The 15,484-nt window shown below is 46.2% G+C and overlaps 1 protein-coding gene across 1 annotated transcript; it reads right to left on the reverse strand.

The window, feature by feature from the left end:
• Positions 1–333: 333 nt before the first annotated feature.
• On the reverse strand, positions 334–9,519 carry ZNF628 (zinc finger protein 628). Its single transcript, XM_075324178.1, has 2 exons — positions 9,388–9,519; positions 334–7,190 (listed from the first exon to the last, which is right to left on the reverse strand). Exon 2 carries the CDS (start codon positions 7,172–7,174, stop codon positions 3,863–3,865), a length of 3,312 nt encoding a protein of 1,103 aa, XP_075180293.1. The 5' UTR covers positions 7,175–7,190; positions 9,388–9,519; the 3' UTR covers positions 334–3,862.
• Between the last annotated feature and the right edge of the window lie 5,965 nt (positions 9,520–15,484).

Here is a 15,484-nt window from a genome sequence, read left to right on the forward strand (position 1 = left end):
AAGGAAACAATAGCGGCAGTGATGTATGGTGATGAAGGATGGGGAGCCGCAGAAGGAAATAACCTTTTCTGGTAGGTTAGTTTTTAGTTAAGAAAAGGATCTTTTGAGCAAGTCTGTAATAATACTGTAATTATCTAGAGATAATCTCCTGCTGATAAAACACTTATTTTATCAAAACTATACCAAGCGGTACAGTAAGTGATATCACTGGAATTAAGATCTCAGCTCCTATATCAGTCTGCTCTTAGAGGACATAGCAAAAACCTGCTGACAGATTCCCTCTAATAGGGAATTGACGCCGCATACAGAACAGGACACAACACAATACCCACAATGTAACAATTACTATTTTTAATAAATATTTGCAAGTGTAAAACAGAAAGCAGTTTGGGTGGTTTTTTTTAATAATTACATTTCCCATGGACAAAGTTTGTAAGATTCACCGACAAGAATGATGTTACGACTTCTCCTTTCCTGAGGATGCAACTCCTGCCCCTAGATGTTAATGGGAACCCTCCATCTACAAGCCCCAACATTCAGAAGCTGCTGGCCCATCAACCCTGATGTAATATGGCTTCTCTGCATCCATAGAAGTCAATAGAAAACTGCTTTCTACACCAACTCTGAACTTTGACACCCCCTCTATGATATTGATCAGTTCTAATTAACCTTTTGAATGGCATTTTACATACAGAAATACCCATATCTACCTAAAAATGTGCACTTGTACCCTGTATTATAATCCAGAGCTGTATTCACAATTCTGCTAGTGAGAATTTCTAGAAACTAAACGTGGAGCCATCTTTTCTCAATCTTTGTATTGTGCGGAGTCCAACGTAAAGAAGCGGACAGTGAGCCAGCAAGCCCTGCAGGGAGATTTCAGCTCTGAAGCCTATATACCCATAAATAAAGCTATGGAGTAGAATATAGAAGCAGTATATAATAATGCAAGTTAAATGGGATTCACACATCTGATATTCATGGATTTGAGAAGTCGGGACCGATCCCAGGTCTCCTCCTCATCCGAACTCTCCAGCATCAAAGGTCAGAAGACCTCGGGCGGTCTGTACTCGGACCAGACCGTGGAGTAAGCTATAAACCATGTGCTTTACCAGCCACAAATCTGTCGCCCTAAACATGGACTTGGCGCACTCAACCATTAACAAGCCAAGAAAGCCAACGATGCTGCCGATCCTCAATACGGGAAAAAAATCCTGTATAAAGGTCGATTAAACCGTAGTTTTGTCCGCAGAAATCCACCATGTGTTGTGTGCAGATTTCTACAGCGAAGGCTAAAATTCATAGAAGTTCTTCGGCAAATTTGGACAAATCCGAAGTGCCGATCCTTCCATATCCCGAATAGGAGATGCCCCAATGTCTACGGAAAGAAATACTCAACCGGTTCATATTTACCTAAACTTTTAGCTAAAATACAAAGTGATATACTGTAAAGGGAATGTGACATCAGAAAAATTGCCCCTTTTTTAATCAGATTTTTGTGTTAATGAGATCATTCAGGACTTAGGGGGTTTGTTTTACCTTATTGGGGTAATAATTTACTGGCAGGTAGTTGCTTATTACCTGCCTGTTCTGCCCGGCTCAGGCAGCGATTCTCCTGCTTTTTTTGTCTTCATGCCAGCAAAGCAGCTCCTTCTCTTCAGCTCTGCTCCCTCTCTTCCGCTCCGCTCCCTCTCTTCCGCTCCTTCGGTGGGGCGTCACTGCTAATGTTGTGCTGACTGACAGCCAACTGCTCGCAGTTAGGCAGCCCACTCTCCGCTGCCTATCAGTATGACAGCAATAACGCTCCATGGAAGACAGGGCGCAGAAGCGGGAGAGGGTGCAGGGCGAAAAGGGGCCAGGGCGGAAAGGGAAAAGGGGTCAGGGCGGAAAGGGAAAAGGGGCCAGGGCGGAAAGGGAAAAGGGGCCAGGGCGGAAAGGGAAAAGGGGCCAGGGCGGAAAGGGAAAAGGGGCCAGGGCGGAAAGGGAAAAGGGGTCAGGGCGGAAAGGGAAAAGGGGTCAGGGCGGAAAGGGAAAAGGGGCCAGGGCGGAAAGGGAAAGGGGCCAGGGCGGAAAGAGAAAAGGGGCCAGGGCGGAAAGGGAAAAGGGGCCAGGGCGGAAAGGGAAAAGGGGCCAGGGCAAAAAGGGAAAAGGGGCCAGGGCAAAAAGGGAGAGGGGCCAGGGCGAAAGGGAAAAGGGCCAGGGCGGAAGGGAAGGTGCGGAGCGGAAGAGAAGAAGCAGGGCAGAAGGGAAGGTGCGGAGCGGAAGAGAAGACGCAGGGCAGAAGGGAAGGCACGGAACGAAAGAGAAGGCGCTGCTGTGTCAATGTGACATCAGCGGGAGCAGGAGAATCATCACGCTCTAAGCCAGGAGAAATCGGCACAAGGCAGAATAAGTTCTTAGCCCAATAGTAAAACAAACAAAAAAAAAACCTAAATCCAGGATATTTTACTTTTTATGGTATATTTAAAAAAAACTTGCAATTTTTACACTGGTCACTAAACCTAATATTGGGCTCCTCCATCCCGGGACTGACTGACCCTATTTGTCTGTATATAAGAGTGATCTGCACATACTCAAATCTGGGCAAAGGTTCCTGTGACGGAAATCAACATCACTTATTGTGCTGGACCCTGAGTTACACGCGGTGTATACAGGTGTTATCTGTCATTGTAATCCTGCCTCTGATGATAATGAGACTGCTGAAACGTTTTCTGTAGAGTACAGAAAATGTGAGTCTAGCACTAAGCTTAATGACCAGTATGAAAATGGCAAGATTTTTTTTCTTCAATTCACTGTAATATAGATTAATGATTTGGAAAATTAAAAAAAGACATTTCATGAAAAAAATCTAACTTAAACAATGGATATTTTCCCCCTATTCCCATAAGTTATTGTGTATATATGATAAAATGTGAACTATTACATACCCACTAAAGCAGATCTGGAAACATTAAATAGATCTTAGACCTGACAATGCTGGTGTACTTATACTGCCATTCTGACATGGATTGTCAAAGTAATGACACCAGCCTCATCAGGTCTAAGAAAGCTACTAAGAGAAGAATGGATAAATAAAACATTCTAGTAAGGTCAAAAGACCCATATTATCGTTATTAATTTCCGTGACAGATAAATCTCACGTGGACGCACCCGAACAACTACGGATCAGAAGAGGATATTGGGGACTTTTCGCACGGCGTAGAGGTTCAGGGAAGGTGCATGCTATGGAGAATATGGGCCGCAAATCATCCTCCGAGAAAAGTGCTAGATTCTTATTTTATAACTGATTTGGACCTAATTATGACAGCGTTAATACACGTACTATAGCCAATATATTAAGATTCTAGGAGGCAGAAAAAAAATGAAGCAAAAGTTCCTTCACGTCCTGTAAAATACCGCCATGCATACACTGTTGGAAAAGGGATAAGTCATAGTAGAGCTGGTGAAGGATTCTCATGCACGATGGGAGGTGAAATCCAGGCACCGCCGTAGTGTCAATGGCCGAGGGCAGATGTGAAGACTTCGTATCCCCAGGGAAAAGGACAATTCCACAGCATCTTTTCTTAGAGCAGCTCCTCAGCCAACAAGTCTTTTTTTTTTCCCCAGCCCAAGTAGTGGATCGGCATTGGTCCCACCGATCGGGGTGCCGTGTTCTAACCTGGCCGCTAAAATCAGAGCACTGCGCTCTGTAAGTCCATGATACTGGTGGAGATGGCTAAGCGCACCATACATGATCCAAACTGGGGTCCTGCAGCCAGGGAAAAACACAGGCTCCATGTTCTAGTGATTGGTGGTGGTCCCACTGCTTGCATCCTCTCCGATGGAAAGGTGAATGACCCTTTAGGCTTTAAAACGACCTACATTAAAATGTATGGACAAGCTGAACTTTCGGGGCACTCTGCACGATCTGAATAAATGGCAAAACGTGCTGCAATCCCTGAACAGAGTTCTTCTGAACCAGCTGGATGGTTTGTATGTTTTGTCCTCCCGAATTTACTGTCTGGATGTTTTGGAGCCCCTGGACATTTTGTACAGCCTGCAGCCCCTGACTGCTCGGGACAGCCCCCAGCTGTACATTCTGGGGAAGCTGCACGGCGTTGTGGCTCTGAAGGCCTGGTAGCACCTGAAGCTGGTTCTGCCCCATCTGTAGTTGGCCTTGCCCTGCCTGCATCCCCTGGAGGTTTTCTACAACATGTACGTTCTGATCTCCTTGAAAGCCATCGACCACCTGCAGAGTCTGCTCTCCTTGAGCGCTCTGGATGATGAAGACCTTCTGACATTCGGAAGCCGTGTTGGCCGGTTCCTGCATATTGGACATGGCTTGAATCTGAACGTTCGAGACATCTTGGATGCCCTGAATGTTTTCCACTCCCTGTACGCACAGGCGAGTCTGCTCTCCGTCGGCATTCCTCAAGACCAGGACGTTCTGCAGTCCGTCTTCGGTCTGAAGGGTTTCGAAATGGACGTCCTGAACCTCTTCCATGGACTGCAAGCTTTCCACGCTTTCGTTGGTGCTTAGAAGCTCCTCGTCCGGAGAATTCTGCACGACGATCAAATTTCTGCTCTCTTGTAAGCTGGAGAGACTTTGCGTCTCCTGAAGGGCCTGCAGGTGAATATCAGAGAGATGCGTTGTGTTTGGACTCGTCTGGAGCTGGACGTTGGGTAGTTCTTGATGGATATGAACGTTAGAAAGACTTTGGGGGCTCGAGAGGGTCTGGATGTTGGTTATCTCCTCCGGTACGGTCTTAAGTTGGATGTTTGATAGTTCCTGAGAGCTGGGTAAACTTTGAAGTGTGACGTCTTGCGTATTGGATAACTGCTGGATTTGGATGTTGGCAGCTTTCTGGGTTGGAGGCATGGCATTTATTTGCAAGGTAGGTAACTGCAAGGGGTTTTGCTCGGTCACATTCTGCAGGACGATGAAGTTCTGACCCATGGGTAATGCGGACGCTCGGGGAAAGCTTTGGAAAGTTTGGAACTGAAGGGGCTGCACGCTAGGCAACGTCTGACTTGTGTTCGGCATAATGAGAATATTCTTGTTCGGGGATCCGATACTAGAAAAGGTATTAGAGGTTTTCTGCTTCGCCCGCTTACGTGGAACTCTACCCTGCTGATTTTTCTGACCTGCATTGTTTGGAATTGCAACAAGATTGGTATTCGTGCTTGGCGGCACAGGCAGCTTCTGCTGGGAGTTTAATATCTGATGTGAGGGTACTAATATAAGCTTAGGACTGTTTTGTTGGGGCACTTGTACCAAGAAAACCGTTTGGGGGTTCAATGAAGGGGTCTGGTTGCAGACCTCTAGATTTAACGTCGTGGGCATATCAGATACGATATGCACTTTTTGTGCCGGCGGAGTGACTTGTCCATTCTGAGGGCCGGCCGGCGTTTGTGCGACCAGTTCTGCACTTGCCCCGGTGTTGACGGCGTGAGTGCGCATGTGTCTCTGAAGATAAGAAGACATGACAAACCCTTTGCCGCAAATGGTGCACTTGTAGGGTCGGTCGGTGGAGTGTGTGCGTTGGTGTAGTTGCAGATTTGAAGAATGGGTGAAGGTTTTCTCACATTTTTCGCACTTGTACGGCTTTTCCCCCGTGTGAGTCCTTTCGTGTTGCCTCAAGTTAGAAGTCTGAGTAAAGGTTTTGCCGCACATGACGCAAGCAAACGGGCGCTCGCCGGTGTGCAGCTGCCGATGGCGGCGTAAACAAGAGGTGTTTTTGAAGGACTTTCCGCACTCCGTACAACTATAAGGTCGTTCTCCTGTATGGAGGCGTAGGTGGTACTGATAATGTGAGGACCACTTGAACGTCAGGCCGCATTCTCCGCACTTAAACGCCCTAACCCCAGTGTGTACCCGCTGGTGGATGGACAAGAGCGAAGAGCGTTTGAAAGCTTTTCCGCACTCTGAACATTTATATGGACGCTCCCCGGTGTGGTCTCGCATGTGGTAACGAAGTCCAGAAGAGCCTTTGAAGGATTTGTTACAGTCTGTGCATTTGTATGGCCGGTCGACTGTCTCTGGAGGGGTCGTCGCTGTAAAAGGTTGAACTATTTCGATAGTTTGGGGGCACGTGACCTCGGCTTCAGTTTGTATCAACTGCTGCTCTTCCGTGTGGGTTCTCTGGTGCAGCAAGAGGTGGGGGAGCTGCACGAACGTCCTCTCACAAATAGAGCATTTATACGGCCGCTCGTTGGAGTGGGTATTTTGATGGCGCGATAGTCCCGACGCGTTCCGAAACGCCTTATCGCAAGACGTGCAAGGAAAGAGCTGTCCGTCAGTATGGCTCTGCTGATGCTCAAGCAGCAACTCCTCATTCTTGAACGTCAGCTCACACTTAGCACATTTATAGATCATCTCTACAGTCTCCATATCGCCCGTCGTGGTCAAGAAAATGTCCGTATCAGCATGCACAAATGTCTGATCGATGGTGTGCAACTGCAAATGTTTTTGCAGAAATGCTTCGGAAATGAACACCTTTCCACAAAAATCGCATTTGTGAGTGTGCCCGCTGTTGTGTGTGCGTTGGTGAAGAAGAAGGTTGGAGGAATGGGTGAAGGATTTGCCACATTCGTTGCACTTGTAGGGACGTTCCCCGGTGTGGATCCTTTCATGTTGCTTCAGGTTTGTAGACTGAGTAAAAGCCTTACCACACACAGTACACACATAAGGCCGCTCTCCCGTGTGGATGTTTCGATGTCGTCTCAGACTAGAGGAGTTCTTAAATGCTTTGTCGCAGAGGTTACATTTGTATGGCCGCTCGCCTGTGTGCTGTCTCATATGATATTGATAGTGAGACGACCACTTAAACGCCAATCCGCAAACACTGCACTTGAAAGATCGAAATCCAGTGTGGACACTTTGGTGGATCTGCAGTAGTGACGATCGCTTGAAGGCTTTGCCGCAGTCTCCGCATTTGTATGGACGCTCCCCTGTATGGCTTCTCTGGTGATAGAGTAGCGCGGAGGAGCCTTTAAAAGCCTTAGGACATTCGGAACATTTATAGGGTCTCTCTCCGGTGTGAGTCCTTTGGTGATGAATCAGTCTAGACGACCACTTAAAGACTTTCCCGCACTCATGACACTCGTACTGATGGCTGCTGGTGTCTGCAGACTGGACCAGAGGCTGCTGTTGTACTGATGATGTCTGGATTTCCATCTCCTCTGCTCCCACCATTTTCGAAGAACTTTTGCTAATAAAGTTTGGAGATAAAAAGAATGTCAATATATCAAATCAATCAAAGGTCCTAAATGAACAGGAATCACAATTTTTAACCACATTCTACACAAAATTAAACAAACAAATGAAATATTGGCAGATTTATTGCTGTAAATTATTCAACTAAATGTGAATATAGAGAAATGCAAACCACTGAAACAAAGATAACCACCTTTTGATTTTATGGTTTATAGTAAAGGGGTTTATCTGGGACTTAGTATTTTCACGTATGGGGCTAATAACTTTCAGGCAAGGTGGTCCTATCTAGGCGGAAAAGACACCCAGGGTGGACCAATCTAGGCGGAAAAGACACCCAGGGTGGACCAATCTAGGCGGAAAAGACACCCAGGGTGGACCTATCTAGGCGGAAAAGACACCCAAGGTGGACCAATCTAGGCGGAAAAGACACCCAGGGTGGACCAATCTAGGCGGAAAAGACACCCAGGGTGGACCAATCTAGGCGGAAAAGACACCCAGGGTGGACCAATCTAGGCGGAAAAGACACCCAGGGTGGACCAATCTAGGCGGAAAAGACACCCAGGGTGGACCAATCTAGGCGGAAAAGACACCCAGGGTGGACCAATCTAGGCAAGACAATACTTTAATGCTTTATATCTTTAACATTTTATTTATATTTTTTTCTTTTCTTTTATTTATTTTTTTAAATATGGTTATATATTTATTTTTTCATATCTATATCATATATCATATATTTGTTATATATATATAATTTATTGATATTAGTTTTTCTTTTCTTTTATATCTATTTTTCTTTTTCTTGAGGGGTGTCACTTTTTGCATTAGGCGGAATAGACACCCAGGGTGGACCAATCTAGGCGGAAAAGACACCCAGGGTGGACCTATCTAGGCGGAAAAGACACCCAGGGTGGACCTATCTAGGCGGAAAAGACACACAGGGTGGACCTATTTATTTTGTTTATCTATTTTTATTGTATTTCTTTATTTTTAGGGGGGGGATTTCCATTTTTGCATTACAGGACAATGCTTTAATCTTTCATATCTTTATCATTTTAATTGTATATATTTTTTGATATGCTATATATAACATTTTTTAGATTATCTTTCATTATTATTTTTCTTTTTTTTCTGGGGGGGTCACTTTTGCATTACACGATGATGTTTTAATCTTTTATACCTTTAACTTTTTATTTATATATTTGTTTTATTTTATTTATTTTTTTTAAATATGGTTATGTATTTATTTTTTTCATATCTATTTTGCTTTTATTTTGTTATATCTATTTTTATTGTATTTTTTGGGGGGGATTTCACTTTTTGCATTACATTTTATTTTTATATATTTTTTCTTAATATTGTAAAATATAATTTGTTATATCTATTTTTCTTTTTTTATATACTTATTTTTTTAATACGGTAAATATATATATATATATATATATATATATATATATATATATAATTTTTTTATATCTATTTTTCTTTTCTTTCTTCTATATCCCTTCTTTTGATTTATTTTTTTTTGGGGGGGGTCACTTTTTGCATTACAGGACAATGCTTTAATCTCTTATATTTTTATCATTTCACTCACACACACACACACGCATACATATATTTTTATATATATATATATATATATATATATATATATATATATATATATATATATATATATATATATATATTTTATTGATATTAGTTTTTATTTTCTTTTATATCTATTTTTCTTTCTTTTTCTTGGGGGGGTGTCACTTTTTGCATTACAGGACAATGCTTTAATCTCTTATATTTTTATCATTTCACACACACACACACACACACATACATATATTTTTATATATATATATATATAATTTATTGATATTAGTTTTTCTTTTCTTTTATATCTATTTTTCTTTCTTTTTCTTGGGGGGTGTCACTTTTTGCATTACTGGACAATGACAATCTTTGATATCTTTAACATTTTAATTTTATAATAATTTTTTTTCTTTTTCACTATTAGTCTTGAAGTTTCCACCTACTGTAGATCCCCCCTGCTCCCCCCCACATTCCCAGGGCGGCACTCCCCTGTAATCTCTATCAAAGGGAGCAAGCTGTGGCACTACAAGTCTCAGCATGGCTGGCGGTCAGGGACTTGTAGCCCTCCCATAACTACAGGTTGCCCAGGTACGCACTGTCTCCTCCTCACTCACCGGGCTCCGGTGTAGGAGGCCCCCTGGTTACATAACTCCCAGGCAGCCGGTCACATCCCGTCAGTCCGTGCTGTGAGGTACTTTCCCCGTCCTCCTCTGTCCGGTTACTAGGCCTCCAAGGCTTCGCGATTACATCATTTCCGTGCGCGGCAGCTCAGCGAGTGACGTCATGCTATGCGACTCGTCACCCGGAAGCGGCTGGGGTGGTGGGGACGGGTGTACAAACATGGCGGACAAAACAAACAGAAACAGTGACTCCCGAGCTGACTGAGCCTATTTTTCCAGCTCAGGAAGCAGCTGTGCACAGACATGTCCTCCTCATGTACCTCCTGTTATGTCTGTATTGTAGGCAGAGTTGCCAACCTGACTTTATTTTTTCAAACAGCCTATAAAAACAAACACAGACATTTTTTTTAACTAAAACATTGTAAAACCACACTGTTTTGCTCTCCAGCTTATATGTCCTGTTTGGTTACCTCATTAATGGCGTGGACAGGGCCATGTTTCATGGCAGCTGTGTCCCCATTACTGAAAACATAATAAGAGGCATTTTTTCCCTTTTGTTTAGGAATATGAGCAATTTTAACTGGGGCATTGAAGGGTTAATTATCATAAAGGATTAGGATAGGGGGTGGGAGACTCAAAGAACCAAGGTCGGAGCTCTGCATTGACGCCCTGAATGGTGCTCAGTGTCTGTGGCTCTGCCAAATACCGCGCTCGGTTATTCCCAACAGTCCCATAGATCAGAAGTCTCCGACCTTTCTGACCTTGAGCACCACATTCAGCTCTGAGAGTGGGTCGCGAGCCACCCACCCCCTCATATTAGTGACCCAGATTCCCCATTACTGGTATAATGACAGCCAAACCTTTTCCACAGAAATCATAGTGAGGCAGTATACCAAGATCCAGGGGTTCCCACCCTACCCCCATTCGGATCTGCTCTTCTATGTGGGGCTACTAATAAAAGTCACAACCTGGAGACCCGCTCTTTTTTTAGCTGTTGGCTAGATCTGACGCTTATGCACCAAGCTGGAAGACAGCAACGAGCCACATATCATGGCCCCTGGAACCTCAGGTTGGGGATCCCTGCCTTAGGCAATGAATGGAGCAGAGGTCGAGCATGGGCATCATCCAACTTCAGTCTTAGCATCGCTGGCGGTCCCAGCTGTCAGACCTCCAGAGATCTGATATAGAATAACTTGTTTTTTTGGGGGGGAATAATCACCCATGAGGGATGTATGCATCATGCAGCAGCTTGGGGTGTGTGGAGCAGGCTCAGGAGCTGAGCCTGCTCCATATGTGGCAGATGATGGCTAAATTAAATAGCCGTCATCTGTGTCAAACATCCAGAGCTGAGTTTTGGCCACCATTCTAAACATTTAATCGCTCTTTAAAGAGACATCTGGATGGAGAGCACATGGGTACTCGCCCATACTGGTACTCCTTTAAAAATGATCACAAGAAACCAATGGGTTACCATAGCAGCCGTTGGTCTGATGAAGGCCCCCATCATTACCATAGACGAGCTTCAAAGAAAACCCAGATTTTCATCACATACTTTAATACTATAGTACTGTAGTATATAGCATAAAGCACTCTGACAGTTGAAGGCTCCTGTTCTCTAAGGAAACTAAAAAATAAAAGTTAAAAATAAGTTGTTTTTTTAAAAGAATATAAAAAAAATCGAATCACCCTTTTCTACCATAAAAAATAAAGAAGTATCACGGATAGCCCAGACTTTGCACGGTTTGGAGGTACCCCCTTTTCGGCCCTTTTGCTCCCAGAGGGTCGGCATCCAACGGCTTGGCTGGAATACCTTCAACTTAGGTCGTTTTTGATGGCTGATAACAGACTTGGGCTTTTTGCGGTCGCGCCCACAAAATTTGAACAATTATTTTTGCTGGAGGATTCTCCCGGGCATCTTTTGTCACTGGTTTACTCCTTCCTGACTACAGAGGCGGATATGGGGGACCTTAAATATGTCGAGAAGTGGAATAGAAATTTGGGGACTCCCATTCCGGAGCAGGACTGGAAAAAGTCCTTTATCCTCACCCATAAATTTTCCATTGCCTGTGCCACACAGGAAAAAAATTCTAAGATTCTGACCCGTTGGTACAGGTGCCCGGATACTCTACACACAATATTTCCTGGGGTTTCAGATAGTTGCTGGAGGTGCGGAAGGGAGAAGGGGACAATGCTGCATATCTGGTGGGACTGCCCGTTGATAAAGCCTTTCTGGAAGTCCGTCTTCAAGGCATACTCTATAAATAGCGGAGAGCAGTTGGTGGGTTCCCCTTAGATGGCGCTGCTTTCAATCCTCCCGGGATCACTTAAATCACAGAAAGCGGGCCTCCTGAGTTTCTGTCGTACAGCGGCACGCATGGTGATCCCGAGATGCTGGAGATCGACTGGGGTGCCATCTGTGAGGGAGTGGTTTGCGGAGATGGCCATCATTCACAGAATGGAGTCCCTCACGCCTCACGGCAGAGACCAATGACTCAGTGGATAAATTCCTTAGGATCTGGACCCCCTGGACCCTGGCTCTTGATTCCCTACCATTTCAGAACCTTATTGGTAATTCATAACCTGTGTTACGTCAGTCCAATGTAGCGGTCCGAGTACTGGGGAAGTAATCCCTACCATGCCTTCCCTCCCTCTCTTTCTCCTGCTCACCCCCCCCCCCCCTCCTTTTCTTTTCCCTATCTTTCCCTCTTACTACTTTCTTTTCTTTCTGGTTCTAGTTAAATCTTCTAATTTTTTTGGCAGTGGCCTCGTTTTGGTTGAGGCGTAATTCTCCTTTGGAAGGAGACTGTTCGTATTATAAAATGTGGTTACATGTCCTATGAGTGCCTTATGGTAGTTAGTAAGAGGATGTATTAGTTAGGACGTGGCTTATATTTTTCTCTGCAAGTTGACACGTAGTAATCACTTAAGGAGGCTTTACACGCTGCGACATCGCTAATGCGTTCTCGTTGGGGTCACGGAATTTGTGACGCACATCCGGCCGCATTAGCGATGTTGCTGCGTGTGACACCGATGAGCGATTTTGCATCGTTGCAAAACCGTGCAAAATCGCTCATCGGTGACATGGGGGTCCATTCTCGATTATCGTTACTGCAGCAGTAACGATGTAGTTCGTCGCTCCTGCGGCAGCACACATCGCTATGTGTGACGCCGCAGGAACGAGGAACCTCTTCTTACCTGCCTCCCGGCCGCTATGAGGAAGGAGGTGGGCGGGATGTTCCGGCCACTCATCTCCGCCCCTCCGCTTCTATTGGGCGACCGCTCAGTGACGTCGCTGTGACGCCGCACGGACCGCCCCCTTAGAAAGGAGGCGGTTCGCCGGTCACAGCGATGTCGACGGGCAGGTAAGTAGTGTGACGGGTCTGCGCGATGTTGTGCGGCACGGGCAGCGATTTGCCCGTGTCGCACAACAGATGGGGGCGGGTACCCACGCTAGCGATATCGGGACCGATATCGCAGCGTGTAAAGCAGCCTTTATTTGAATCTTACTTTTTCCTGTAAATTGTCTTGGTTACTTTAATAAAGAAAGATTAAACATAAAAATAAAGAAGTATAAAAAAAATATATCTGGTATAGCCACGTCTGTAAAAGTCTGATTAAAATATAATTTTATAATTCTAAAATGAATCTAAAAGGTAAAGGACCTGTCACAAACCACCGGGGGGTCACTCAGAAATCCCCCGCGCTGGCTACCAGTACGTCACAATCGGGGGGTAACAAGTGGGGGTCACCCCTCCTTTATACCTCCCGACCGACAGACAGAGCACGTGACGCGCTCTCTAGCGCCCCTCTTATAGTCAGGCCAATTATGGAATTGCCCGACAATAAGCAAGGAGGCCGCTATACTACTTATGCCGATTATTGAAGGGTCCCCGGTGAGAGTAGGGTATATATTCCCCCGACCTCCGCGGGCGGAATATATAAAATCTCCCCGAATCTCACTGGCCTCCCCACAATAATCCTTGGCACAAACTCGCTGCCACCAACCGCTTCACGGTAACTATTAGCCGAACACACAGACGTGGGATTCAAGATCGAGATAACAGAACAGCCCAAGATTAATTATATAATTTAATCAGCCTAAAGCACACTAGAAACTACAATATATACAATAGGGAATCTACAGAATATACATATGTCAGAGTACAGTTACAGATAAAGCATGGTTTACAGACAGGTATGCAATTCAATCAGTTACCTTGTGCGTCTGGCCACAGGGGGGCGCTGTAGACCAGGTTTCCAGGAACTCCCACAGATGTTTCCTGCACGTGACCCCCAGCGAAAGAACACTGGAAAATGGCCGAAGTAGGGTTATCAACCTGGGCAAATCCAGGTCCCCTCCTACCTTCGTGACCTCAGAGGGAGCACTGCTCCACCCCTGGCTGGAGTTATGGACAAAATCCACAACATGGAATATGGCCATAACTTGGCCTGGGAGCGTCGTAGGCGGACGCCAATGCTCTCATTGTGACAGTTATGAATTTAGCTACAGAATGAGAGGTTTCATGACTTGTCTACTAGTTCCACATTGGCTGATATCACGCCTGGGGTATTTCCCAAGCTCCCGCTCCCATAAAAAAGGTGTGCCAGCATCGTCCGCATGCGAAAACACCATTTTTATGGTTGCCGTATTTATCGGAAATATGGCTTGCGAGATATGAACCATTTTTTACTGGAGTCGTTCTGTCTGGCTAGTTCCAGAGCCTTATAATGAGATACAACTCTTGTTACAGGGTGACGGCAGGGAGTCATCCTGTGTCCTTTGTTCCCACATCACCTAATTTCCATATCACAGGAGATGGCCATGGGATGGGTTGCTAAACAAGTTGTGTGACAGGAAAGGGGGGGGTGACACCAGGAGAGGGCTTCCTGACATAACTTGAATATCATGATTTATCGTCATATCTCCGGATTTACCTCACACCTCCCCCCTTTTGAGGGCGCTAGGGGGCAGCACACTCCGGTATTCCCCCGTGCGCCCGTCCGCGACCTCTCCTTGTCGGGACAGCCCGTCTGCGTTACCGTGGTCACGGCCCCTTTTGTGGCGAATGGTGAAGTTGTATTGCTGGAGCGCAAGGCTCCATCGCAACAATCGCCCATTCGTCCCAGAGACGGTGTGCAACCAGCTGAGGGGATTGTGGTCCGTCTCCACGATGAAGTGGCGCCCGTATAGATAGGGTTGCAGACGCTGCAGGGCCCACACTATGGCCAGGCACTCCTTCTCCATTGTGGAATAGGCCACTTCCCTCGGTAACAGCTTCCTGCTCAGGTACAAGACTGGGTGCTCTTGGCTCGCAGAGTCCACCTGGCTGAGCACCGCACCGAGGCCGAAGTCACTGGCGTCGGTCTGTACTACAAACGGCCGCGTGAAGTCGGCTGCCTGTAGCACGGGCGGGCTGGACAGGGCGTCCTTTAGGGCCCGGAAGGCTGTCTCGCAGTCCATTGTCCAATCGACTGCAGAGGGCAGCTTCTTCTTGGTGAGGTCCGTCAAGGGCTTTGCCAGGCTACTATAGCATGGAACAAACCTCCTATAGTACCCAGCGGTCCCCAAGAAGGACATCACCTGCTTCTTGGTCCTGGGGGTGGGCCAGGATGCGATGGCCTCCACTTTCTCAGGCTCGGGCTTCAGTGTTCCCCCGCCTACCCGGTGACCGAGGTACTGGACCTCGCTCATGGCCAGCTGACACTTGCCCGGCTTGATGGTCAAACCTGCCCGGTGGACCCGCCTGAGCACCTGTGCTAGATGCTCTAGGTGATCTTCCCAGGTGGGACTGAAGACGGCAATGTCATCCAGGTACGCGGCCGCGTACCCTTCAAGTCCCTTGAGCAGGGTGTTGACCATCCGCTGGAAAGTGGCAGGGGCATTCCTCATCCCGAATGGCATCACCGTGGACTCGTACAGTCCAAAGGGGGTAATAAAGGCAGAGCGTTCCCTGGCCTTGCGAGTCAGGGGGATCTGCCAATATCCCCGGCTCAGGTCCATGATGGTCAGGTACTGAGCCCCGGCCAACTGATCGAGCAGGTCATCGATGCGTGGCATTGGGTACGCATCGGCGACCGTGACAGCATTGAG

The sequence above is a fragment of the Anomaloglossus baeobatrachus genome, chromosome 9 (assembly GCF_048569485.1).
Source record: "Anomaloglossus baeobatrachus isolate aAnoBae1 chromosome 9, aAnoBae1.hap1, whole genome shotgun sequence".
Taxonomy (NCBI): domain Eukaryota; kingdom Metazoa; phylum Chordata; class Amphibia; order Anura; family Aromobatidae; genus Anomaloglossus; species Anomaloglossus baeobatrachus.